The sequence below is a fragment of the Aedes albopictus genome, chromosome 3 (assembly GCF_035046485.1).
Source record: "Aedes albopictus strain Foshan chromosome 3, AalbF5, whole genome shotgun sequence".
NCBI lineage: Eukaryota > Metazoa > Arthropoda > Insecta > Diptera > Culicidae > Aedes > Aedes albopictus.
In genome coordinates, this window is record NC_085138.1 from 439,167,484 (window position 1) to 439,194,416 (window position 26,933).

Genomic DNA, 26,933 nt, shown 5'->3' on the forward strand with positions numbered 1-26,933 from the left:
TCACAGATACAACACCAGCAAAACTGGAGCAAAACAGTCATTGAGTTTTCCCCCATTTGGGTGATTATGCGGTACACACTGGAAGAAAATTATCCATTGCAATCCAATTACATCGTCATCCAGAACTGTTCCGTAATTCGGTTTCGGAAACGATGAAGGCAACGACGACTAGGACGACCCATTGGAGGACTGCCATTACACACTTGTTCGCTCGCTCACCCAGCAGTCAGTGGTACCTAGTGTGACTGGGGCTGTAACTGAAGATAAGGAAGTTGGAATTTTAATTAGCGCCAAAACGGATTATCGCTTTTCTTCCTGTTGTGCTGTGCTAGTCGGTCGTTGGTCGGTCGTCGGGGTTTGGTTGCGGAGGCATCAGAGTTTGAAGCTTCGACTCTCTCGTTTCCGAAGAAGACAAAGTTTTCCCAAACCGAAAGCCTTCACTGACTGCTGTGGGTGGGTGGGTGTAGCCCAGTGAGGCGGAGCGGAGCAGATGAGCCACAGCCATCTAACCAGCAAGGATCTTGATATGTCATCACTTCCACAAACGTCCCCACCTTGACTGCAGTCGGCGGCGGCACAGCAGCACCTCAGTCCGGAATTTTGGGAAATGTGCCAACACGACGGCGACGATGACGATGGAGGCGGAAAGATATTTTAATTTACACGGCTTGTTGCAAACACTTAATCACCTATGCAAATTTGACAGTTGGGAAGTAATTTATTACGCTTTCACTCGGTGGTGACAGTGCGGTGGAGCACAATGGAGATGGTGAGACGGCGGCGGGGCTTGTGGTGGTTGATACAGTGGTAACTTTGTTGTGGTTTAATGTGGGAAGGTGGATTAAAGTGCGAAATATCGAAGTTAAATTCTTGAACGCAAGATTGTCTTAGAAATTGACTTGCCTAACGACAGAATTTTGAAATAATCCTCAGTCCAAATCCAACGGTAGGATGTTGTTTGATAAAATTTCCTTGATATATATATATATTTTATATACTAACAGTCCCACTTGTATTCTTTGGCGGAACATTTCGTAGTGGAAATTTCCTCGACTACATTGGGTAATTTGAAACTGCGATTTAGTTAGTTAGACGGAACTTTGAAAACATTGTCGATCAAGTGAACATTTCGACAATTTATTGGCAGTGCTGTAATGATATATCATAATCAGAGCTGCTTACTCAAGGTTTTCAAATTTTAGTGCCCACTATACTGGTACGTCCTCCAAATAAGTGATTTCAATATTGTGCCTAGATATGAACTAATCCAGGGAAATTCTCCAAGAATTATCTTTTCGCGGAATTTTTCTATAATTATCGTGAAAGGGATATTCTTGTATGAATCCTTTTTATGAGTTCAGCAAGAATTCTTCTAGAGATTCCTCTGAGATTTTTTTTAAATATTTTCCAAAATATGTACCTTTAATGTTTCTTAATGAAGACATCCTGGGACATGGCCAGAAAATCCGTAAGGTATTATTTCACTATTTATCGAAAGCTTTCAGGATATTTGTAGCAAAGAAGAATTATATAGGATTTCCCAGAATGATTTTACCAAAAATTTCCCCAAAGTTTCTTCCAGGTCTCCCATTAGAATGCATTCCTATCATTGATTCCAAAATTTGCCGCAGGATTTTCCCTTGTTTCTTCTTGGGGAGTTTCACCAGAAATATCTCGAAAGATTTATCTTAAAGGTAGTCAACGAGAGTCTTCAGAAATTCCTTCAGAAACTCTCCCTGGGATTCATTTGGGGATTGTTTCGGAAATTCCTTCAAGGATTGCTATAAAAGTTCATGCATGCATTTCTTCCAACATTTTTGAAGGAATTCCTCCAGGAGTGTTATCATAACTTCCTGCAAGACGTTAATCAAGAAAGTATTCAAGAAATTTCTCTAGGTTTTGTTTTCAAGAATTTCTTCAAAAGGTTTTTAAAACATGCAGTTCTATAAGAAACTTTTTAACGGAGAGGTGCTTCTTTTGGATATGCACATTTTGTCCGGGAGTTCTTCTAAAAACTATTGTTAGAATTTCTCTTGATGTTCCTTCAGGTCTTACTTCATATATTGGAGAATCAGAGAGCATGATAGGCGGACCAGGTAGAACGTCAAGCATTGAGCTTGACTGAGAGTGAGGTCCGGCAACCACGACTGTTGATTACGTGCTACTAATTATGATGTTATGTAAATGCATGGATGCAGGAGTTCTTTCTGGTATTTTTTTTATTTTCTTTAGCAGAATTCCTCCAGAGATTTATCAGGAAGTTTCTTCATAAGTTACAGGTATTGCTTAGGATTTATTGAGACCTTTGTTCGGAAATTCTTTCAGATATTTTTCTGGAGATGGTTGAAAAACAAATTCAAAAAAATTATCTTAGAAATTTATGCAAAATTACTTCAGAATCTATTCTTTTGCATTTTTTAAGAAATTTTTCAAGAAATTCTTTCAAAGATTCCTTAAAAAAATTCATGCATTTTCTAGAAATTTCATCAGTAGCTCTCTAAAGGATTCCTCTAAGATTTTTTGATTTTGTTTATGAAGATTTTTCTTTAGAAATTCCATGTCACGTAATTGTACTTTATGGTGAAACTGGATGCGTCCTCCTCTTCTTCTTGGCGTAACGTCCTCAATGGGACAAAGCCTGCTTCTCAGCTTAGTGTTCAATGAGGACTTCCACAGTTTTTAACTGAGAGCTTCCTCTGCCAATGACCATTTTGCATGTGTATATCGTGTGGCAGGCACGAAGATACTCTATGCCCAAGGAAGTCAAGGAAATTTCCTTTTACGAAAAGATCCTGGACCGACCGGGAATCGAACCCGTCACCCTCAGCATGGTCATGCTGAATACCCGTGCGTTTACCGCCTCGGCTATATGGGCCCTGGATGCGTATCCTCATTTTTTTTTTAGAAATAACAAATGCATATTTTCAAAATCGGTATTTATACACATTTAAAGAAAGGATCAAGTTATCTCCTGATGGAGAATGTTTTCACAAAAACCATTTTCGAACTGAATTTCGAAAAAAACAATTTTTTTTAACGAAAAACATATTGCGCCAGGAAAAAAAAAATCAGGAGTTACCTTGATCCTTCCTCTAAATTAGTCTGATAACCGATTTTGAAAATAACAAAGCAATATTCAATAGAAAAAAAAAATCAAAAACCAAAAAATTAAGAAATGCATCCACTTTTGCCTTGAAACGTTTCTTCAGGTATTCTCCCAAGTATTTATCCACGAACTTCTCCAAAGATAACCTAGGAATTTGTTTATAGATTTTTTTTCGGATTGTATCCAGAAACATTTTGAGAATTTCTCTTTGGGTATCACCAGAAAATTTTCCTTCGAATACCCTGCAGCGATTGATTGAAAAACTCCTTCATGTTTTTTTTTTTCCAAGAATTCTTTGATAATGTTTTGTGCAGCCTCTGAAAAAAATCTGAAAAAAAATCCTGGAGGAATATCTAAAACAATTCCTGCAGAAATCTCTATAGAAATCCCAGGAGATATTAGTGACGGTACCTTGGTGGAAATATCTTAAGAAAATCCCTGTAGAAAATTGTGCAGGAATCACTAGGAATTCTCGGAGGAATCCTTGGAAGAACTTCCGGAGAAATCTCTGTAGGTTTTTTTTAAGAAATCCCGGAAAAACTTCATAGAAAAACTTTCTGAAAAATTCTTCAATAAAAATCACCACCAATCTAAACAGGTCTCTGGAGATATTTTTGAAGGTATCCCTGACAAAATTGCAAAACAAATCTTGGCAGCTGAGATGAATGCATTCCAGGGTAAAATCTCAAAAAAATCTTATCAGGAATTTCTGAAGAAATCTACAGTAGAATCCTTGTATAGAACCCAGCATGTACTCTTGAAAGAATATCTCTAGAGGAATATGTGTGTGGCGTATCCGACACATTAGCCTTTCGCACGATATCTTCACAAATCAATATGAATTATTGTATAACACTCAACACTATGAACACTGTTACGTAACCACAACACATATGTATATTTCACTTGAACTCCAGAGATTGTAAATATAGTTTTAGTTTATGATAGACCACCAAACGCGATAGTTCAACTATCATCCGAAAGAACGTCTTTCATCCGATCCGAAATTGTAGGTACCATTGACCCTACATGTGAAAATCCAAAGAAGTTTTTGAAGAAATTCTTGGAGAAATTTTTGAGAAATTAAATGGAGAATCATATAGAGAAACTCCTCGGAAAACCCTTGATGAAATTCTGGAAAAGTTTATTGGGTAATGTATTAATGTGTCTTTCGGGTTGGGTTCAAACACTCGGGTTAGGATGGTACTTACAATTTATTCGTGCTGATGTTGTTGGCTCGAGGAATGAGTAATAAAAGAGATGGTTACAATGGTTGATTGGTCTTTTATACCATTTACAATAGTCTAATAAGGGGATCATCTGCTTTGACCTTTGTCAAGCTTACCCACAAGTAAACGATATAAATTCGATATTTTCAAGGGTTTAGATCTGGGTACACTTCATGTATAAGAAATTTCCAGGAGAAATCATTATATAATATTTTTAGAGGATTTTTGGAAAACATTCGAGAACGATCTGTGAATGTTTTTCTAGAGGAGCTCCTGGAATACCTGGAGAAACGTCTCAAAAAGCATTTTGTGCTTTTTAGCTTTTAGCTAATTTCTAATAGAATTTCGGTATTCATAGAAAATAGTTATCAATACATGCCAAAGAACTCGTGAAGAAATTTTTAAAGTTATTCATAGAGGAAATACTGGAGATATTTTTGAGGAAATACGTGGAGGAACATCTGATGAAAATCCTGCATGAATTTCTGGAGAAATTTTTGCCTGAATCGCTGAAAGTAATCATGCAAGAATTTCTGGAGAAACCCCTGCAGGATGACGAATTCCTGTAGAAATTTCTGGACACATTCCTGTGGAAATTTCAATGCAATTTCCAGACAAATTCCTAAACAAATCTCTGGTGACCTTCTTGAAGAAAACCTGTACAAATTTCTGAATCTATTTCTGAAAGGTTTCTCAAAGAAACCACTGGGAACATTTATGATAGAATAAATGAAATAATTTCTAAAGGAATCCCTGACAAAGTTTTAGAAGGAACCATTCTTAGAGAAATTTACAAGGAAATATCTGGAAGAAGCCTTGGAGACATTTTTTTAAAAATCCTTGCGGAAACCGTGGGGGAAGTTTCTGGAAAAAAAAAACTAGGCTGGTTTGTATACCGAATTTCTGAAGTGATTCTGGAGCAATTTTGGAAGAAATCCAAATAAGATTTCTTAAAGGAATTCTCGGACAAATTTATGGAAGGAATTTATTGGAGAATTTCTGAACAAATCTCCAGGAAAGTTTGTAAAAGAACCCCTGAAGAAAGTATATATATGCAATTTTGAATTTTATATTTTCTGAAGAAAGCTGTAGATGATTTCCTGAAAGAATTCTCATACGGATTTGTAAATGAATTTTTGTAGAAGTTTCTGGAGGGTCCTCTGGAGCAAATACTGACACAACTTCTCGAGAAATTTCTGAAGCAATCCATGTAGGATTATCAGTATTTATTAGAAAGATTTGCATCCCGAGGCCGGTTGATCACTTATCATCAGCGATGTTTCAAAAGAACTTACAAAAGGAATCCGCGGAAGACTGCCTGAAAAAAATTCGTGGAGGAATTTTTGAATTTATGAAAGAGTAATTCCGGAAGAAAAGTTTATAAAAGAGTTCCTAATCTTTTTCGTACATTAGCTGACGCTCGATATTGATCAAATGATCTTCATCACCCTCAAAACCCACAAACACTGTATTTTACAGAAAAATTAACTAAAAAGTTGAATGCATATAATTGGGAAATTTATTATTTTTTTCAAGAAATTTATTCAAGTTATCTAGATTTAGTAAGGAATTCCTTTGATTGGAATTTTTTTGTCTATTTCATTGGGAATTCCTTGACAAATTTCGTTTAAGAAACTTCCAACAATTTTTTTTCGAAAGTGCTTTTCAATGTCTCCTTTTCTCAAAGATTTCCAAAGAGATTTTTTCGTAAATTTTTCAGCACCAATTTCGGGAATTCCTTCATTATACTCTTTGGAACTCTCTTTGATTTTTTTTTCCATGAATTCCCTGAAAATGTCAAGCATATCTCAGGAATACCTTCATCAAAACAGTCTCCAGTAAGCCTTGTGAAAAAGGCTATGAATTGCCAATCAGGAGGCGACGGGTTCGATTCCCGTTCCGATTGGGAACTTTTCTCAACTTTCTTAGGCATAGTGTATTATTGTGATTACCTCACAATGTGCATATTCATGAAGTGACAGGTAAAAGGCCCTTCGATCGATACCTGTGCGAGTGCTCACTGAGTGCAGTTGAGAAGCAGGCTTGATCCCTGCTGGAATGTTACGCCGAGAAGAATAAAAAATAAACAAAAATATCACGTAATGTAACGGCTGCCACATTTCACCCTTGGTCACTTTCATCTTAACCGCTTCGCTCTACGCTTCCGTTTACCAATGGATCACTAAAATAGCTAAAACGGCCGCTATAGTATGAACAGATAGCGCCACCTTAGCCTTGTGTGTTTGACATAACTCCACTGCTGTCACAATGTTAATGTCCATAAACGTTAGCGCCTCTGTTTGCATGCGGCGAAGTCTAGAAAAGTTGGCTTCATTGATCCATTGGGGGCTGTCCATAAACCACCTGGTAATTTTTTTGGGAACCCCCCCCCCCTAATGACCAAGTGGTTTATGGACAGCCCCTTGGATCTGTTATTAACATCAACTTTGTAGTGTTTTCGGTATTCTTGCCACCTGCCCTGCCCACTATGTCCTTCCAGCAATAATTTCATTATTGAGCTGGGTTTGCCGTGGATTTCTGCAAGCCCATCGTTAACCGTCACACAGACCTCGCCAAAGAACATCGCGAAACGCAAGAGTAAGTCTAGTACTCGCAGGTCTAATTACGTTTATAATGACATATTATATTCCTCGTCTTTTTTTGGAAAAATAAACATCACGCTGAAGCTTAAAATCCTCATGTTTAGGTGTAGAATTAGCTCTAAGTTGAAATACACAAAAATAAAAGCAAAAAAAATAAATAAAAAATAAAATCCTCATAATAAAAATTTGAATACATATGTGGTAATAATCTCTTTTTGTTTTTCTTCTTCTTCTCTATCTTTCAGGTAAGAGCCATTCGTCATGAACCCAAGGATTCTAATAAGGCATTTTAACTGCATCATTCTTCGTAAGTGACAACTTCCATAAAATATCATTTTGCAATTTTTCGACACTAGAAAGAGTGACACCTACTTCGACCCTCAAAGGGGCTGTCCATAAACCACGTGGTCATTTTTTTGGGACTTCTAAACCCCCCCCCCCCCCGCGTGGTCATTAGTCCATACAAATTTTTTTATTTGTCCATACAAAATGGTCATTGGCCGGAACCCCCCCCCCCTCCCCTCATGACCACGTGGTTTATGGACAGCCCCAAATCCGCAAGCAACTTTACCTTCTGATCCATTCGCTATGCCATGTAATGCAATCCTTGAACCGTATCCAATTGAGCCTTTTTCGTACAGGACTACGGTGCCCCTGTCAGACAGAAATCCCTGCTATTCTGCTAGGGTAATACCGTTCTCCCCTTTTCCGGTGTGAAGTGAATCCTGCTGTCGGTAAACCTTACCCAATATTCCCGCCCAATAACCTATGTACACCAATCCAAATGGCAGATAATAATGCTTCCATATGCATATTATCACACTCGTTCGCGTGATTGGATTTCTAACCCTGCCCGGAAAGAAAAGTCTCGCTCGAGCCTGCATCAGCACCAAGCTGATGCACCACCACCGCCCCGGTTGGAAGAGGTGGAGAATCTATGTCATCGTTTCTTTCCACCGTCGTCGTCGTCGTATCGTCCATACCACGAGAATAGGTTTCGCATATTGAGGCTGCGTTAGGAAGATTTGTGGCATTTGGTTGAGTGCGGTTTCCTGTAAAGTAGTTTTCAATGAGGATTTTCGTTCAAGTACGGACGCGTATCCTTACCCCCAGCCCCAGCTGCACGTCTCTCGTGGATGGTGTTGCAGATTGCCCCAAAACAGTTCTATTCTGAGTTGTGAGGAATATCTAAATGATTATTCGAAACTGAGTGATATCTTTGGTTAATACTACTCAGCGATAAGTAATAACCAAAATAGTATGTGCAACCTTATGATCATTTAATCAGTTTATTCAAGTGTTGATACCATAATGATATGCTTTCGTCACATCTTCCTGATCGGGTCTGCAACCGAGAGATGCCTCCGGAACAGTATCCTAACGAAGCGGGAAATGACGTTAGCGAACGGGAGCAGAGCTTTGGTCATTTTGAAACCAAGGCAAGAAATGGCGCACAGCTATTTACTGCTCAAAAATTGAGCCTCCGGCTAAAAGTTGATTACGGTTTGGCTTCCTTTGCGAAGCGTTAAATTAAAAAATTAGAAAATTCACTTCTAGAAGGGGGAGTGTTGCTGTCAGCCGTTCGACAGCAGGTATTATGACTTGGTGTGTGTGTATATGGGATAGACTTTATGTTTGGCAAATAAATAACGTTATCTAGCTCCAAATTGGCGCAAAACAATTACATTTCTTAGAGAAATTGGGGGAAACATGTTTTGCCATTCGCGTGAGATATCTGAGACGCTGCAGATTCATTTTTAAAGCACAGTGAATTTAAACAATATAAGAAATTCCTGGAGCCATCCCTCTGGACCCTAGTAGCAAATTTGTTCTACTTGCGTTTATGTGACTCTTATATGACGAAATTTGGTCGTATAGAAGTTATACTGATTTATGTAAAACATGTGTGCTACTGGGGGAGGAATCCCTGGAGGAACTCCTGGAAGAATGCCTGAAGGAATTTTAGGACGAATCCCAGGAGGAATACCTAGAGGAATCCTTGGAGGAATTCCTGGAAAAAATCCTGGAGGAAACCCTGACAAGATTCTGAAGGAATCCCTGGGAAAATCCCTTGAGGAATTCGTAGAGGAATCCCTGTAGGAATTACTAGTAGAACCTCCGGAGGAATTCAGAGAAGAATCCATGAAGAAATTCCTGGTGAAATCCCTGGAGAAATCCTTGGAAGAAATCGTAGAGGGATTTCTAGATGAACCCATATAGGGTCTCTGGACGAATTTCTGGAAGAAATCTTAAGGAATCCCTGGAGCAATTCCTGAAGGAATCCCTGGCAAAATTCCTAGATGAATCCCTGGAGGAGTTCTTAGAGAAATTTATGGAGAACTTTCGAAAGGAGTCACTGGAGAAATTCCTGGAGGAACTGCTGGAGAAATTTCTGAAGGAATTCCTGGAGAAATTTTTGGAAGAATTCTTGGAGATATCGCTTTAAAAGTTCCAGGAGTTAACTCTGGAAGAAATCCTTGAGGAATTTCTGGAAGAACTCGTAGAGCAATTTCTGGAAGAGTTGCTGGAGGAAATCTGTGAGGAATTCATGGAGAAATTCTCAGAGAAAATTCCAGAGGAATTCCTAAAAAAAAATCTGCAGGTATCGCTGGAGGAATTCCTAAAGGATTTCCTGAAGGAATTCCAAGAGCGATTCCCTGGAGGTATTCCTGTAGGAATACCCTGGAGGTATTCTTGTATGAATTCCCTGGCGGAATGCATGGAGGAGTTCCTGACGAAATTCTTAGATGAATACCCTAGAGAAACTCCTGAAGGAATTCCAAGAAGGAACTCCTGGAGGAATTTCCTGAAGAAATTCCAAAAGAAATTCCCTGGAAAAATTATTGGATGAATTCCCAACCGGATTTCTGAAGGAATTACATAGAGGATATCTGTAGATATTCCCGGAGGGAATCCTGAAAGAATCGCTGATAAAAATTTCTGAATAAATCTCTAGACCTAGAGGAATTCCTGGATGTATCCCTGGAGGAATCCCTGGAGGAATCCCTGGAGGAATCCCTGGAGGAATCCCTGGAGGAATCCCTGGAGGAATCCCTGGAGGAATCCCTGGAGAAATCCCTGGAGGAATCCCTGGAGGAATCCCTGGAGGAATCCCTGGAGGAATCCCTGGAGGAATCCCTGGAGGAATCCCTGGAGGAATCCCTGGAGGAATCCCTGGAGGAATCCCTGGAGGAATCCCTGGAGGAATCCCTGGAGGAATCCCTGGAGGAATCCCTGGAGGAATCCCTGGAGGAATCCCTGGAGGAATCCCTGGAGGAATCCCTGGAGGAATCCCTGGAGGAATCCCTGGAGGAATCCCTGGAGGAATCCCTGGAGGAATCCCTGGAGGAATCCCTGGAGGAATCCCTGGAGGAATCCCTGGAGGAATCCCTGGAGGAATCCCTGGAGGAATCCCTGGAGGAATCCCTGGAGGAATCCCTGGAGGAATCCCTGGAGGAATCCCTGGAGGAATCCCTGGAGGAATCCCTGGAGGAATCCCTGGAATCCCTGGAGGAATCCCTGGAGGAATCCCTGGAGGAATCCCTGGAGGAATCCCTGGAGGAATCCCTGGAGGAATCCCTGGAGGAATCCCTGGAGGAATCCCTGGAGGAATCCCTGGAGGAATCCCTGGAGGAATCCCTGGAGGAATCCCTGGAGGAATCCCTGGAGGAATCCCTGGAGGAATCCCTGGAGGAATCCCTGGAGGAATCCCTGGAGGAATCCCTGGAGGAATCCCTGGAGGAATCCCTGGAGGAATCCCTGGAGGAATCCCTGGAGGAATCCCTGGAGGAATCCCTGGAGGAATCCCTGGAGGAATCCCTGGAGGAATCCCTGGAGGAATCCCTGGAGGAATCCCCGGTGGAAACCCTGGAGCAATCCCTGGAGGAATCTCTGGAGGAATGCCTGGAGGAATCCCTGGAGGAATCCCTGGAGGAATTCCTGGAGAAATCCCTGGAGAAAATCCTGAAATATTTTCTGGAGGAATGACTCAAGGAATTCCTGGAGAAATGCTTTGAGGAATTCTGGAATTATTAGAGCAAATAATGGAGAAGTTCCCACAGGATTTACTGGAGGAATTCCTGTAGGAATCCATGGAGGAACTCCTAGAGGGATTCCTGGAGGAATCACTGGAAGAATTACTTAAGAAATCTCTGGCGAAATTCCTATGGAAACTTCCTGGAGGCATTCCAGAAGTAGTTCCTGGAGGAACTCCCAAGAGGAATTCCTGGAGAAATTCCTGGAAAAAATCCAGGAGAAATATCAATGAACTCCTGAAGGAATCCCTGGGGAACTCCTGGAAGAGCTCTTGGAGAAGTTCCCTGAAGAAACTCCTGGAGGGATTCTTTGGAGGAATTCGAGAAGAATTCCCTGGAGAAATTTCTGGAGAAATTTGTAGAGGAATTGCCTGGAAGAATTTTTGGACGAGCTTTTAAGCAGATTTCTGGAGGAATTTGCTTGAGGATTCCTGGAGATATTTTCGAAGGAATTCCTGGAGGAGTTTCTAAAAGAATCACTGGAGGAATATCTGAAAGAATCCCTGGAGGATTTCCTGGATAAATTTCCTAGAGGAATTCCTTGGAGGAACTCCTGGAAGATTTCTCGGGAGAAATTCCTTTAGAATTCCTGGAGGAATTCCCTGGAAGAATTCACTAGCAGATTTTTTGAAAGAATTCCCTAGATTATTCTTGGAAATATTCGCAAATAAATTCTTGGAGAAGTTCCCGAAGGAATCCCCGGAGGAATTTCTGAATTTTCTGGAGAAATTCTTGGAGAATTGCCGGGAAATTCTTGGAGAAATTACTGGAGAAGTTCCTGTTGAAATCCCTGGAAGAATTCTTGGAGAAATCTCAGGAGAAATCGCTGTAGAAATTTTAGAAAGAATCACTGAAAGTAATACTTGTGAAATTTCTAGATGAGTCCCTGCAGAAATTCTTAGAGGAATTTCTGGAGGAAAACTTAGAGGAATTCATGGAGCAATTCCAAGAGGAATTCCTGGAGGAATTCCCTAAGAAATTCATGAAGGAATTCCTGAAGGAATCTCAGGAGGAATTTCCCTGAAGGAGTCCCTGGAAGAATCCCTGGAAGAATCCCTGGAAGAATCCCTGGAGAAATTCCTGAAGGAACCCCTGGGGGTATTTTTGAAAGAATCCTTGGAGGAATCCCTGAAGGAGTTTCTGGACGAATCCCTGTAGAAATCTCTAAAGAAGAGGAATCCCTGGAGGAATCATTGGAGGAATCTCTGGAGGAATCTCTGTAGGTATTCTTGTAGGTATCACTGGTGTTTAACGTACAGTACTATAATTTTCGTTTTTAGAATTTTTAAAGAGGGCGTTTCAAGGCTAATCAGGGCGGGCACGAGGCTGTAGGGGGCTTCATAGGCTTTCAGGTGATTTTCACGGATGTTTCAGGGGGTTTCAGAGGCGTTTCAAGGCGTTGATGTTTATGTATTTCAATGCATTTAACGGCGTTTTTAAAGGCTTTAGAGGAAGTTAAGGGGGCTTTTTAGGCTGTTACGTGAACTCCACGGTAGTTTCAGGAGTTTTAGAAGGTTGCAGGCTTCATAGGGTCTCAGATGAGTTATATGGGGTTTAATGGTGGGTTTCAAGGGCATTTCAAGGCGTTCCGTGTTTAACCCTCTAATACCCAACCCCGCCTTTAGACGGGGTATAGTTTGAGCTTTTTTGTAATTTTTGTTTCATGGACAATCAATTTTTTTATATTTTTGGCTGATATTTAGGACTGTTCTGTATATCTCAAAATGGTTTTTGGTGTCTTTTAAAGCGTATTTACATTTTTTAAAAATCATTGAAAAATTGATGTTTTAGTCACCTTTCAGAAGTCATTGTTTATTTTGTATTGAATCGTTACAAATCACATATTTTAAATTTTTCCCATATCATTCCATCATAGTAAAATAATTTAAGGGTGTCGAATACACTCTAAAATTATTTTCCTTAAAATTACACGGAAAAAAAAATTGTCAATGAAAAAAAAAATAAAATATTAATATTTCAACAATAGTCATAAAATCTTAAAATGTTTTCGTCTCAAAAAATCCGCATCTCGAAAAGGCTTCCAGGAAAAATATAAAAGTGGGGGGATGTTCAAAAATAAAAATTAGAAAAATCAAAAACCAAAATTTACAAAATCGAGAATTAAAAAGAATCATCTTTTAAAACATGCTTAAATAGATTTTAGATGACGAAAAATGATATTTAGATCAAAATCAAAAATTTGGGTATTAGAGGGTTAAGAAAATTTCAGAAGGGTTGGGGAGTTCGATAGGCTATCAAGTGAGTTTCACGGACGTATTCAAAGTGACACAATGCGTTTCAGAGCGTGTTTAGCAACCCCCCCCCCCCCCTTTATATGCTCTCAGGTAAGCCTCACGGGGATTTGAGGCGATTTGATGAGTGGCGAGGGTGGGGGTGCTTTCAGAGGTATTTCGAGGCGTTTCTTAAGATCTCAGAGCTGTTTCAGGCGACTTTATATGCTCTCAACTAAGTTTTATGGGGTAAGTGCCATTTCAATGCATTTCAGAACTATTCAGGAGGTTTCAGAGGGATTTAGGGGATTTCACAGGCTTTCAGGTTAGCGTCAGGGAGGTTCAATCGCGTTTTAAGGTATTTAAGGGCGTTTAACAAGGTTCCAAAGAGGTTTTAGAGGGCTTTATAGAACCTCTTGTGAGTAAAACGCGGGTTTTAAGGGATTTCCAAAAGCATTTCAAGATCTTTAAAGGTGTTTGAAGGTGTTTTAGGGTGTTTTAGGTGGCTTCAGAAGAGCTTCATGGCGTTTCAGACTGATTACGCTTGTAGATCGGGGTTGGCATGCCTAGTTGGCCAGATCTTCGTAAAGCAAATAATGGTCGCAAAGAAGACCGCTACAGAAAACCTCTCATCATATCGGTAATACAAGGCACATTACATAAGCTTGAAATAACTAGAGTTTAGATGGATGAATCATAGTCTCCCGTGCACAACCTTATCTATTGGTCGCAATCAACGTCAAAAACGCGTATTCGCGTGCAAATATGTAAAAGTGGATCCAACAAAAAATAAATTCATCTCTTTTATTCTCGCCATTCTTCTTGCCGCCTTCGAAGACGATACACTTGAGCGATTCCAAGCAACAGCATCAAAATTAAGGAAATTTTTTAATTCATGATTTTCTATTGAACTGAAACTTTGCACAGTTGTTCAGTTCCATCTAAATCGCCATTTTTCGATATCAAATTTTTATTTTGAATCACGACTAACTTTTCAAAAGGGTGTATGTGAAAATGGTTCAAAAATATTCAAAAATCTGCACAGCCAAAATGGTTCGTTCGATTGCTATGAATTTTTCAGCAAAGTTAGATAACTAAATGGCGATTCCTAAGAAAATATACACTGTGAAAAAACATCTTTTTTAACATTTAAAAATATCATTTTTGTCACAAAAACTCAAATATCTCAAAACCCTATCTTTTTACCAACGTAATTTTTTCAGGGAAGACGGTCCATTGTATTAGCAATCTACCATAAAAATTTGGTGATGGTAAACTAATAAACAAAAAAGTTATAACATTTCAAACATTTCACAGTTTTCACATTTGGTAAATATTTTTTTCTGTGTAAATTATTTCGGTCAGAAATCGCAGTTTGATGCTGATTTTATTGTTCAGCAAAGTTAGATAACTAAATGGTGATTCCTAAGAAAATATACACTGTGAAAAAAATCTTTTTAACATTAAAAATATCATTTTTGTCACAAAAACTCAAATATCTCAAAACCCTATCTTTTTACCAACGTAATTTTTTAGGGAAAACGGTCCATTGTATTAGCAATCTACCATAAAAATTTGGTGATGATAAACTAATAAACAAGAAAGTTATGGCAATTCAAACATTTCACAATTTTCACATTTAGTAATAATTTTTTTTAGTGTAAATTAGGCTAATACAAATTTCAATTTTCTCTTATGTCACCGCCCCCTCGTAAAATGTTGGTCGGAATTCAACATTTTGAGGGGGCACAAATTTTAGGTGTAATTCGAGTTCCACATAAACTTTCTTAATAAATCCGATGAGTTTATCGATGTTGCCTAATTGTTCGGATATTTTTCCATCGAATACATTTATTATTTATCATCCTCCCCCTTGATGAGTCAACGAGCGTTGTGACAAAAGAAGAAAATGAGATTTGTTCCTGCCTTATTTCGGCCGGAAATCGCAGTTTGATGCTGATTTTATTGTTAATAGCCTTGCGTGAGTAAAACAAGCTGTTTTTATTATGTATTATGTATATTATATGTACAGTAATGTTCCGATTTTATCACGCCCTCCGCGCATTAGTCGTTTATTCATTTATTTGCTGTTACAATTGAGGACAAGTGTTTTCCCTCTTCTTCAAGATGAATGTTGAAAGCATGTTTTGCAACGTTAAAAATATTGAAATGGGTATAGATGTTGAAGTATATATCAAAGCATTTTTGAAAAGGGGCGTGATTAAATTGTTTAAACTGATGTCGCTGATGGTACGGTGGCATGACTCTCTGCACTTAGCACTTCTGGCAATTTCTCAGTTGTTGTCGTTTTCGAACTTCCTGCGCCCTGATTTACCGATGATATACAGATGGCTCGTTTGTCAAAGTCTAGACGGCAGGACGTGCAAATGCGAAAATTTGTATTCAATTTGGGCATAACCAGTCTCTTTCAGTTTATCTATGGTGCTTTCGGTGAGATTTCGTAACTCCTTTGAACATTTTTTTTCATCAAACGGTCTACAAGAGAGCGTTGAGTTGAAAACCTTTGAGAAAGCGACTGTTCATGTTGTTCGTTAGATTATAATAAACAAAATCACTTATTAGTTTTAACTGACTAGTTTGGTGTTGTTTGCTTGGCTGAAGAAAAAAATTACTATTTAATATCCATAGCGGTAGTATTTTTTTGCTTTTTCGTGAGCATTGTCATGGTATGTATACAGACAAACAAACGTAACACTGACGAAATTTTCATTGACCACGCCTTTAACGATCATTTTGAATCTTGGTTGTGGCTTTCATAACCAGAAGAGTGCCCATCGTTTTTCTTTGCGTTTGACGTTTCACACTAGCGCCTTCTGATGAAGATATTGCACAACGCAGTGTTTCGTGAAACATTTCCACCAGGTGGTGGTAGTGTGAACTGGGCGATGGATTTTCACGAAAATTGTTCTAGGCGTTTCGTCTGTTTGTATGTGGTATGTACCTCTCATGCATTTGTTGTTGTTGAAGTTACTCGCATTCTTCCGATCATAAAGTCTGTTCTTTAAGAGGTATTTTTTTTGCAGATAAACTAGACGTATACGCGTATATACAACTTTTATTATACAGCTTTTGTCTTAAAAATAAGTTTAAGTTTCAACACTATCAAGGGATTTTTTCACCAGTCACGTACAATAAAAAGTATGACACTCTCAATATTTTTGATCAAAACACTGGATCGCGTCTAAGTTTCAAATATATACTATAGAAATTATGAATAATCAAACAAAAATATCATGAAAACAACTTGTTTAATTCAGGCGGTAGCATTAACAATAAAATCAGCATCAAAAAATAATTCTCAAAATAATTTACACAGAAAAAAAAATGTTTTTGTTACTAAATGTAAAAATTGTGAAATGTTTGAAATGTTATAACTTTTTTGTTTATCAGTTTACCATCACCAAAATTTTATGGTAGATAGCTGATATGAAGGGCCATTTCCCCTAAAAAATTGACGTTGGTAAAAAGATAGGGTTTTAAGATATTTGAGTTTTTGTGACAAAGATCATATTTTTTTAAAGTAAAAAAAGAATTTTTTTACAGTGTATATTTTCTAAGGCATCATCATTTAGTTATCTAACTTTGCTGAAAAATTCATAACAATCGAACAATCCGTTTTTGCTGTACAGCTTTTAGAATATTTTTGAACTGTTTTCGCATACACCCTTTTGAAAAGTTAGTCGTGAGTGAATATGAAGGTTTGATATCGAAAAATGGCGATTTAGATGAAATTGAAAAACTGTGCAAAGTTTCAGATATTTTTGAAATGGTCGCTCAGGATCGACTGACATGACTCCGTGGAATTCCTCTAATGACGGCACGCAGAAAAAAAAAACGGAAATGTTTTTAACAACGGCGGCAGTGGGAGAAGATAATGTCACGGCTTGTTTGCATACTGATAAGCCGTAATCACACATAGAGAAAGAAAGACCTGGCACCCACGCAACAACAACGACAACTACGACGATGGCACCGGTGGAGTGAAGCTCGAACGATTCCAACCAACAAACAGCAGACACCCACCTACAACACAACGCACAGCATGTCTGTCTTGGGAAGCCGGAAATGTCGCCCAACAATGCAAACTTATTTTTCCGTTTCGCAGATGGGGAGGTTCCGGCGCGGAACGGGATGACCAAAGTCATGCCGCGCAGTTTCGAGGGAGTGAAAAATAAGTTTTCAAACTCGTTACAATCGTTGTGGCAGTCAGTGGATTGAAATCACATGAGAAGACAGCAGCGTTGTTGGTTGCTGCAGGGTGACACTTGGACTTGGCAGAACGGTGCCAACTTTTGAGTTGATTTGAATTTGGCTTGAGGGTGGATTTTCTTCGACTGGGTAAAAGACTATTGTGCTTCAGATTTTTTTATTACCTTTTTATTAAATTTTCGAACAGAAATGGAAGTGTAAGCATCTTTAGAAACATATTTATGTATGCAGAAATTTGGAACCATTTGAATTCGCGCAAACGACTAGGGACAGCTGACCAAATTCTGCCAGTTGCAAGCATTGATGCTCTCGTCGAAGTAAGTGCCTGCTGGACACATTGAACGCCAGCTAGGATTGGGTATTCTGAAACAGTATGATTTGTTGTGTTCACGAACAAACTGAACTCATAGGATGTTACTCAAATACTTACCCATCAGAAGTACACTGGTAGAAATATCTACAATCAGTTGGATCTCTAGCAAAGCCATTCTTGCAAACGGGTGTTCCTGCTGGACGGGTCGTTGTTGTTGTTGTGGTCACTTTGGGACTTGCCGTGGTAGCCTTTGTCGTTACCGTTGTAGTTGGTTTAGCTGTTGTTGTTGTCGTTACCGCTGCTGGTTTTGTTGTTGTCGTTGAGGGCTTTGTTGTGGTACTCGTTCCCGCAGAACCTCCCATCACTGCCGCGCTGATGGATCCGATGATCGGATAAGCTCCACCTCCACAAATATTCTGATCGTCGTCACTCTCGATCGACCACACCATCACGCCTCCAAGACCCTTGCTTTTAGCGTAGGCAACTTTCAGACCGATCGACGTAACATCATCGAACGACATCCACTGATTTCCGGAAAATGCGTACGGAACCTTCTGTACGTCGTCCCACATTATGGTGTAACCAGTCTTCAAGCGTTCGCAAACCTCCAAATAGCTTAGCATACCTGCCTGTTGAGTATATGGACCAGCGGTTCCTGCTCCCGTAGTTGAAGCGCCGACCCCATTACTCCCGCTAGATGCCAACGTATATGTCTGCGCGTACACCGGAATGCCCATGATCAGCTTACTGGCAGCCAAGCCATCATCCAGCCAACCACGAACAGCAGCATCCACGTTGAGAAGACTGGTTGATCCTTCCCAGCTGGCAGCGTACAGTGGTGCATTGTGCCCTGTCTTCCCATCCCAAGAAGCATGGAAGTCGTAGGTCATCAGATTTACGAAATCAACGTACTTGTTGATCTCCGGCACGTTGTACGCGGTGGAGTGTAGATCCTTGGAAGCTCCAACCGCGATCGACAGAATGTATCCAAGAGAGCTGAAACGCGACTTCAATTCGCTGAGGAGTGTCACGAAGTTTGCCCGGTCTTGAGTGTTACCACCTCGTTGCGTTGGATATTCCCAGTCAACGTCGAAGCCGTCGAATTTGTACGTTTGCAGGAAACTCACAACCGAATCGATGAACGCCTTTCGTAGGGTTGCTGACGCCGCCATTGTTGAGTACGTAGTAGACCCTTCATTCCAGCCACCGATTGCAACCATTAGTTTAACACTGGGATTCCGGGACTTCAGGCCAACGAATCGTTGCAGTGCCTCTACGAAATGAAATAGTCGTAAATAGGATTTAGTCGAAGATTTGATTTAACTTACGCAACGTAATATCATTGTACGTATCCAAAGATTTCACCGTATTTGTAGTGGCGTCTAGTCCCACGAAAGAGTAAATGATGTGGGTACACAGCTTCGGATTAATGTCCTCTACACTGAATTTGCCGTTTCCCACGCGATATGTGGCCCAACTTCCAAAATAACATACCACTTTGTCTGAAATCCAAAACAAAAACTCCAAGATAAACTGTGTGAAAACAACCAGAATTCCAAGAAACTACCAGTAGCAGCGTGAAGCGTTGCCAATCCACCAAACACCACCAGAACCCTGAACACCCAGGACTTCATTGTGATCACTCGAACACTCGCAATTCACACTTCGATTTTGCCAAAATATGACCCTCAGCTGTGCCATATATACTCATTACCGTCAAAAGCGGGAAGAATTTTAATGTTTGAACAGCTTGAGCGGCATTTCATCACAGGGAATTGAACTCTGAAACGTGCCGCAGATGTGTTACCGAATTCGATCTGCCTTCACTAATTAGGATTGGACGAACAATAAGACAATTTGACTAATGGAGAAAATAAAACGCGAAAACGGTTTCGCGTTTCTTCAAAGTGATGAACCTGTGTCATTTTGATCAATATTTTACATCATAGACTCAATTACATCGCAACTCCAGATTTGAGCCCAAAATTCAATAACAGATTAAAAACTTTCACATCAAACTTGTTTTGATTTGATGAATACATGTTATTGTTTCTTATTGGTTCTGTTAGGGAAGTTTGAATTATTGCGTCACTGAATGCAACTGCGCAGCTTTGTAGAAGAACACAATTAATTCTGGTGTTCGATACAACATCAAACAGAAAGATGGATATATTGCGCATTTCCCACCCCACTGGACCCCTTTCGCAGTTAGTATAAGTGCGGGATCGTGAATAAAACTGCGATTTTGCATCGAATCGTGTCGGTGTCTTCTGCGCACTTATGCATTGCAAAGTGCTGAATAAGTGCGCAGAAGACACCGAAACGATTCGATGCAAAATCGCAGTTTTATTCACGATCCCGCACTTATACTAACTGCGAAAGGGGTCCAGTTGGGTGGGAACTGCGAAATACTAGTACTGTTTCCGTATGCTCTACACAGTATGAGTATCGACCGAGAGCTGTCATGTGGCAATTATCAACTCCTAGCTTTGCCATCTGGTGATCGCACAGTTAGGTTTTCGTAAAACAGTGTAATTTTACTAAGTATGGATTAGTTTCTGAATATGTAGTGAAAGTTTATTGTCACTTAGGATTGTTACAACGCTTCTCAAATATTTTGGTTATTGTGCACACCGTTTAAGGAAAGCCGAATTTTTCATAAAATATAATTGATACATCACGGGATGTCGACGGAAAGCTTGTGGAGTTCCAGAAGAAAAACTATTGCATGGGACAAAGTTTACAGAGAATTGATTAGCAATATATGGAGATCCATGTGGGATTCTTTTTAGCGTATCATTTGACATTCCGTAAGAAAGTTCTTGGGGTTTGGCAGAAGATCCTCTGGAATTCTTCTGAAAGTTCCCCCGATAGATCCATGATGAGTTCTACCTGGGATTCAAGAAAAAAATATTTGAGATTTCCACTAGAAGTTCTACCAAGAGTCTCTACTGAATTTACGGACTTCTGTAAGAGTTTCTTCTGGAATACCTTTAGGAAATATAGCCCCATATAGCCGAGGCGGTAAACGCACGGGTATTCAGCATGACCATGCTGAGGGTGACGGGTTCGATTCCCGGTCGGTCCAGGATCTTTTCGCAAAGGAAATTTCCTTGACTTCCTTGGGCATAGAGTATCTTCGTGCCTGCCACACGATATACACATGCAAAATGGTCATTGGCAGAGGAAGCTCTCAGTTAATAACTGTGGAAGTGCTCATAGAACACTAAGCTGAGAAGCAGGCTTTGTCCCAGTGAGGACGTTACGCCAAGAAGAGAGAAGAGAGAGACCTTTAGGAAATCTATTTTTTTTTCATGAAATCTCTTGAAACTCCCCCAGAACGATACATACGTGTCCCCAGTTCCTCATATCTAGGAGTCCTCCAAGAATGTTATTTCGTACGATTCTGCTTGATTATCTCTTGAAATTCGATAAAAAGATTCCCTTTGGATACCTAGTAGATATCTCTTGGATTTTCAGAAGTTTCTTTTGAATCCAGATGCTGCTTTTCTGAAATTTCTCAGCGGTTTCTACGAGAATTCTTCCAAGATTTTTTTTTCGTCTGCTCCTTCAGAAATTCCGTTTGAGATTCTGCCTGTAGTTTCTTTCTGGTTTTTTTTCAAAAGTTTTTCTCGATTTCATCAGGAGTTTAGTCTGGGATTCTACGAAGAGTTGCTTCTTCCAGCGTTATTTCAAGAAATTCTGGGATCCGTCCAGAAAATTATCCAGGAATTGCTCCACAAGTTTCTTCTATGATTTCTGCAGGAGTCTCTTTAAAGGTTCCAGCCGAAATTTGTTTTGCAATATGAATTGGGCAGTAGCTTCATCTGGAAATCATTAGTCTTCGTCCTAGGATTTATACAAAGTGGTTCTACTGGATTTTATCCAGAACACTGTTTGGATTTTTCCAGGGTTTTCAATTAGGAAACCAGGAGAAAATCCAGTTTCTTCTGAAATCCTCCAAAGGTTCCATGTGGAAATACTCTAGGAGTTACTTCTCTCAGAAATTCTCTCAGAGTTCATTCTAGAAATATTGCAGGCATTTTTATGAGAATCCCCCTGAAATTATTTTTAAACATCCTCCAGGAGTTTCTTGTTTAAATACATCAGAAATTTCTTGTGGAAATCTTCCAGAAATTCTTTCTTGGAATCTTCCAAGTGGTGTTTCTTCTTCTGGAAATTCTCATTTTGCATTCTGAAGATCTTCCTCAAGGTCCTTTGGATTCCCTCATGGAACTCCTTATGTTTTTTTTTCTGTTCTGATTGCCTTCCAGAAGTTTTTTTCTAGGAATTTTCCAAAATTTTCCTCCAAAAATCCTCCAAGGGTTCCTTGTTTGAATTCAACAGAAGTTCCATTTGAAATCTTTCAGAAGTTCCTTTTGGAAATCTCTATGAATTCTTTTTGAGATTCCTCTTGAAGATCCTACTGGAGCTCTTTATGAGAATCTTTCAGAAGTTTTTTTTACGATTCCTTCTGGGTAGCTTCCTAGAGTTTCTTTTTTGATTCCTCCAGTTGTACCTTCTGGGAATACTCCAAGAGATACTGAAGAAATCCCTAGATATAAGTACTGACATTATTCACTAGAAGAAATTTTCGCAGAAAGCCTAGACTAGACTAGAGAAAAAAAACATGAGCCTAGCTTGATTACCTAAATGGTGATCGAATTTTCGGATTATTAAGTATCTCAAAAACTTCCATCAAATATTGGAACAGTCTGTCTAAGATTGCTCTTCCCGAACACCTGCTCCACGTAACTCCATTCAATTTCCACTGATTTTCCGAAAAAGATTTGTATTGTAAGGAAGTAGTAGGGAAGTGATTCTTAATGAAAATTAAGGTTACAATAAATTCATCCCACCGTAGTTCGAACCGTAATCTTGCCAGAATTCACTAATAAGTCCTCGCAGCATTCCCATTAAAAGCTCCAGCTCCCCAGGACACCACCGAATTTTTTTCTTGAAAAGTTATCACCATTTTCCTCTAGGAACGCCGCATATACTATTTATTATTGAACCAACTCTATTATTGGAATCTCACAGTTTAAGTTTTCCCCAAATTGGATGGAATAGCAGGAGATCTCAAAGGTGTTTCAGGCGATCCGAAAGGGTTTCAGAGAGGTAGTGGATGCCTCAGGGGCATTTCAAGGGGTTTTCAGAGGCCTTCAAGGAAGTCTTCAGGGGAATTTCAGAGGCGTTTCAAGGGCGGTTCAGTGGGTTCCAAAGGGTTTTAGGGGGTACCAAAGTTCCAGAGGCATTGCAGGACTCAGGGGTATTTTGAGGTGGTCTCAGGGTTGTATCAGAAGGTCTCAGGAGGTTATATATCCCAAAGAGAATCTCAGGGACGCTACAGCGTTTAATGGCGTCTTAAGTGGATTCTAGGGGGCCTCGGGAATGCTTCAAAAAATCTCAGGGGATTCAATGGGGCTACAGAGGCATCAAGTGGCGCTTCTGAGAGGCTCAGGGGTGTTCCAGAGAATTTCAAGAGGAGGAGATCTCAAGGGCGTTTCAAGGGGTACCAGAAGTTCTCAGTGGCGTTTCAAGGGGGACCCAGAGGATTCCGGAGGGTACCATGAAATCTCAAGGGGGGGTTCAAGTTCGTCTCAGGAACGGTTCAGGAGATTTTCTAGGTTTAATCACCGCATGGCTTTATGATAATTTAATTTTAATGACTTTTCTCGGTGAAATCGATACTACTCTATGAAGGAGGGAGTAACGAAAGTAATAAAAGAAACGGTGGATAGAATTCCAAGTGTGCGACGAGAGAAATTGAATAGAAGTTGAAAATTAACAGAGTGCCATAATTGAACATCACAATCACAACGACGGTCCCTTTATATCAGGAGATCTCAGGTGCGTCTCAAAAGGGTCCCAGGGGGTTTCAGGTTCTACTGGTACTGAAACCTACTGAAACTGCTCTGAGACGCTCCAAAATTTCTCTGAAACTCCCTGCGACTTTTTGAAGCGTCCTGAGCCCCCTAGAAACTACATGAGATCCCCTAAGACCCCCTGAAACCCTCTGAAACCCCATCCCGAATAACAATTCCGTTGCTGATTGGTTTTGTTTGATTTTTATTAGGGTTTTATGACAGCAATAATTGAAACTTACAGTTTTATGACTACTTTTATAAAAACCATCGATGAAATGTCTTATAGTATACTTGAAGATATCCATAAAGTCAGATTTAAAGAGTAAACAAAACTCCGATAGGTAAACCTTCTGGCATTCATTATTACCGCAATAAAACTATTCAAACTCTCAACAGTTCGATTAGTAACGGCATCTGTTGGTGGACAAGCAGAAACTACGATACGGCTAGGTTTCATGAAAGTAAACTTGCTTTCGTTTTATTTTCGCTAATCATAGTCGTCGCCATATTGAAGAATTAGCTGATGTGAATGAAAAATAGGTAATTTTGCTTATAGCAGCAATGAATTGATAGTTTGCCGCCATTTCCATAACATGCCCACATAAATAAACTCTCTCAGCTGAGTTTTCTTGCGATTTGAGACAGATTTACTTAATTAACAAATTGATTTATGTCATTTCAAGATGATAATATTTACTATTTTCGAAGCGCATTAATTTTATGTTTCTGTAACCCCAATATTCACGGTAAAATTGAATGCGCATAAGCCTACCAACACAATAACTTCTAAAATATTACTTTGTAATGATCGCTTTCATCTTGCGAATGGTATATTTTCCTGAACTTTACATGCCATCGAAGAAGCTTCTCTGCATCTTGAGCTGTCATAGTTTTTGTTGAAAAAACAACAATCATGGTAACCTCTTTTCGAGAATGGAAAATTTTTCAACTAGGTTTTAAAACAGTTTTATTAGTACTCTTAATGTGGTTTGCAAAACCTTTTTGAGAGTGGTCCACTAAACCGGAAGATGTTCTTAAAGAGGTTATCAAGAGGTTTTGATTGAATTTTATAAAATTGGTAATGAAGATCTCTTAAAGAGTCGAACAAAACTTTACTTGGGATCCTAAGTTACTTTTATGGCCAATGAGTTTTAAAGAGATTTTGTGAACTTTCATAAAACCTGTTACCTTTTAGTTCGGATTTATGATAGTTTTACGAACCTCTTCTAGTTTATTTGACTGAAAGATGTTATGTGGGATGAGACGACCCTGAGACTTCTCCAAACGCCCTTGGCATCTCCTGGTACCCCGATTGAAACGCACTTGAGACCCTCTGGAATTTCCATGGAGCCCCTTGAGACCCCCTGGTACTCCTTCCAATAACCTGAGACGATTTGGTACCCTGCTACCCCTGGAACCCCTGAGATCTCCTGGTACCCCCCTAAAATCATCATAAACGTTTATAAGACTTCCTGAAACGCCTCTAATTATTAGAGTCTAATGCTCCATAAAGCGTTCCTGAGGACCCCTGGAAGCCCCTGAGACCTGCATAAACGCCTCAGGAGGCCCATCACACCCTCTTTTGAGGCCTCTGAAAACCCCCTGAAACCCCATGAGAAGGCCCTGAGATCCCATGCGACCCTTTTGAAATGCCCATGAGATCTCCTGGTATTCCCCTAAAACCCCCTGAAACGCTCCTTAGATCCTGTGGAACTTCTCTGGAACCTCCTGAGAATCATCCCTGAAGCCACATGGAAGCCTCCTGAAACGCTTCCAAATCTCCCTGAAGAGATCTCCTGGTACCCCTGAAACTCCCTAAAACGCCCCGAAGCCACATGGAACCTCCCAGAGACGCCGTGAAACGCCCCTGAAACCTCCAGGTATACCACTGAAACCCGTTTGACCACCTGATAAACGATTTTGATCTAAATATCTTTTTCCGTTCTGAAATCGAGTTGAACATGTTTTGGATAGTGATTCCTTTTATTCGCGATTTTGTAAATTTTGGTTTTCGATTTTTCCAATTTTTATTTCAGTACATCTCAACGTCATTTGGTCTACTAAGAAAAAAGAACTTTCGTGATTTTACGATTAATTTAAAGACTAGATGTACTGAAGACTAGAAGTTAGACAGACCATGTGTTGTAAATTAGCAGTAGAATAATACAAAGCAATAAATACCGAAAGAATACGGACCTGCTGCAAGACAAGCTGCAAGAGTGAAAGACCGGACAAGCAGAAAACTTGATTATGAGAAGGCTAGCTTCTTCCATTCCATACAACCCGCTTTATAACTTTATTCCCCGTTATTCACCTGAAATCTACGAAGAAAGAACAAAATCCAATAGCATTTACTGACAGAAGCCATGACGGGGCAGCTCCAAATGAAGCGTGATGCATTTCTGCTCACTTTTGCGGATCCCTGGGTAAGACATTGTAAGAGAGAAAGAAAGAAAAAACGGTCCAACAAAACACAGTGCAGTGTACGGAAATCCGCGCTCAAAGATGCAAACTTTTGCAATTTCTCAATCCGAACTTTTACTCTTTTGCTGCCTCCGTCTCTATATTTTCCGGTGCTGCTTCCATCTTTCGCCACGTGCAGCCACCACCGGTCGTCATGTGCACTTTGCTGTGTTTGTGTTTAATCAAACAACTTTCCTGATAACAATAAATTTATATTAACTTATCCCATTTTTATGGGACTTCATTAGTAGTGGGTGCCCTGACGCAGCCTCCCGACAAGGTAGGAGCGCTTTCCTCCGAAATCTTCTTTGGTCCGCATTTCCGTGTCAATTTCGGGAAGTTTTTATTTCCTGATTTAGTGGCAGAGAAAGTTTGATGAAGCGAAACGTTTCTTCCAGGAGGCCCGATGTCTTCGGAAATTCAGTGAGATGTAATCGAACCATTGGAAATGGAATGGTTTTTATTTGCAAGGAGGGAGTTTTTCTTCCTTTTATAAAGCCGGTGGCTGTTTACAGACAAATATGCGTATAATTATGTTTGCGATTCCGCAAAACATAAATCAATACTCGGAATGGAAACAATTTTTTCGGTTTGATGTCTGCACTAAACGCCTCTGTCCCAATTAACTTTCCCAAACCTGTACGCTATATGTATGGCTAATGCACAGTGGGGCAGATATGCATGAAAATGATTGTAATCTCATATGATCGTTTGAGAACATGAGCAATAAATTTTCTTGTAGATCGTCACGATATTCCTCTAGAAAAGGGGAGCCAGCGTCCGCTCCTGCAAACGTTTGAGCTGGCATCGATTTTTATGACAACGCAGGAAATTACCAGTCAAAGGCATTTTTTTCC

The 26,933-nt window shown here is 39.8% G+C and overlaps 1 protein-coding gene across 1 annotated transcript; it reads right to left on the minus strand.

Annotated features, from left to right (window-relative positions):
* Positions 1-17,563: 17,563 nt before the first annotated feature.
* Positions 17,564-19,438, minus strand: LOC109425890 (chitotriosidase-1-like). The gene is made up of 4 exons (XM_019701269.3): positions 19,314-19,438; positions 19,075-19,248; positions 17,864-19,019; positions 17,564-17,796 (listed from the first exon to the last, which is right to left on the minus strand). The coding sequence occupies exons 1-4, from the start codon at positions 19,378-19,380 to the stop codon at positions 17,697-17,699; spliced, it is 1,497 nt and encodes a 498-aa protein (XP_019556814.3). The 5' UTR covers positions 19,381-19,438; the 3' UTR covers positions 17,564-17,696.
* Between the last annotated feature and the right edge of the window lie 7,495 nt (positions 19,439-26,933).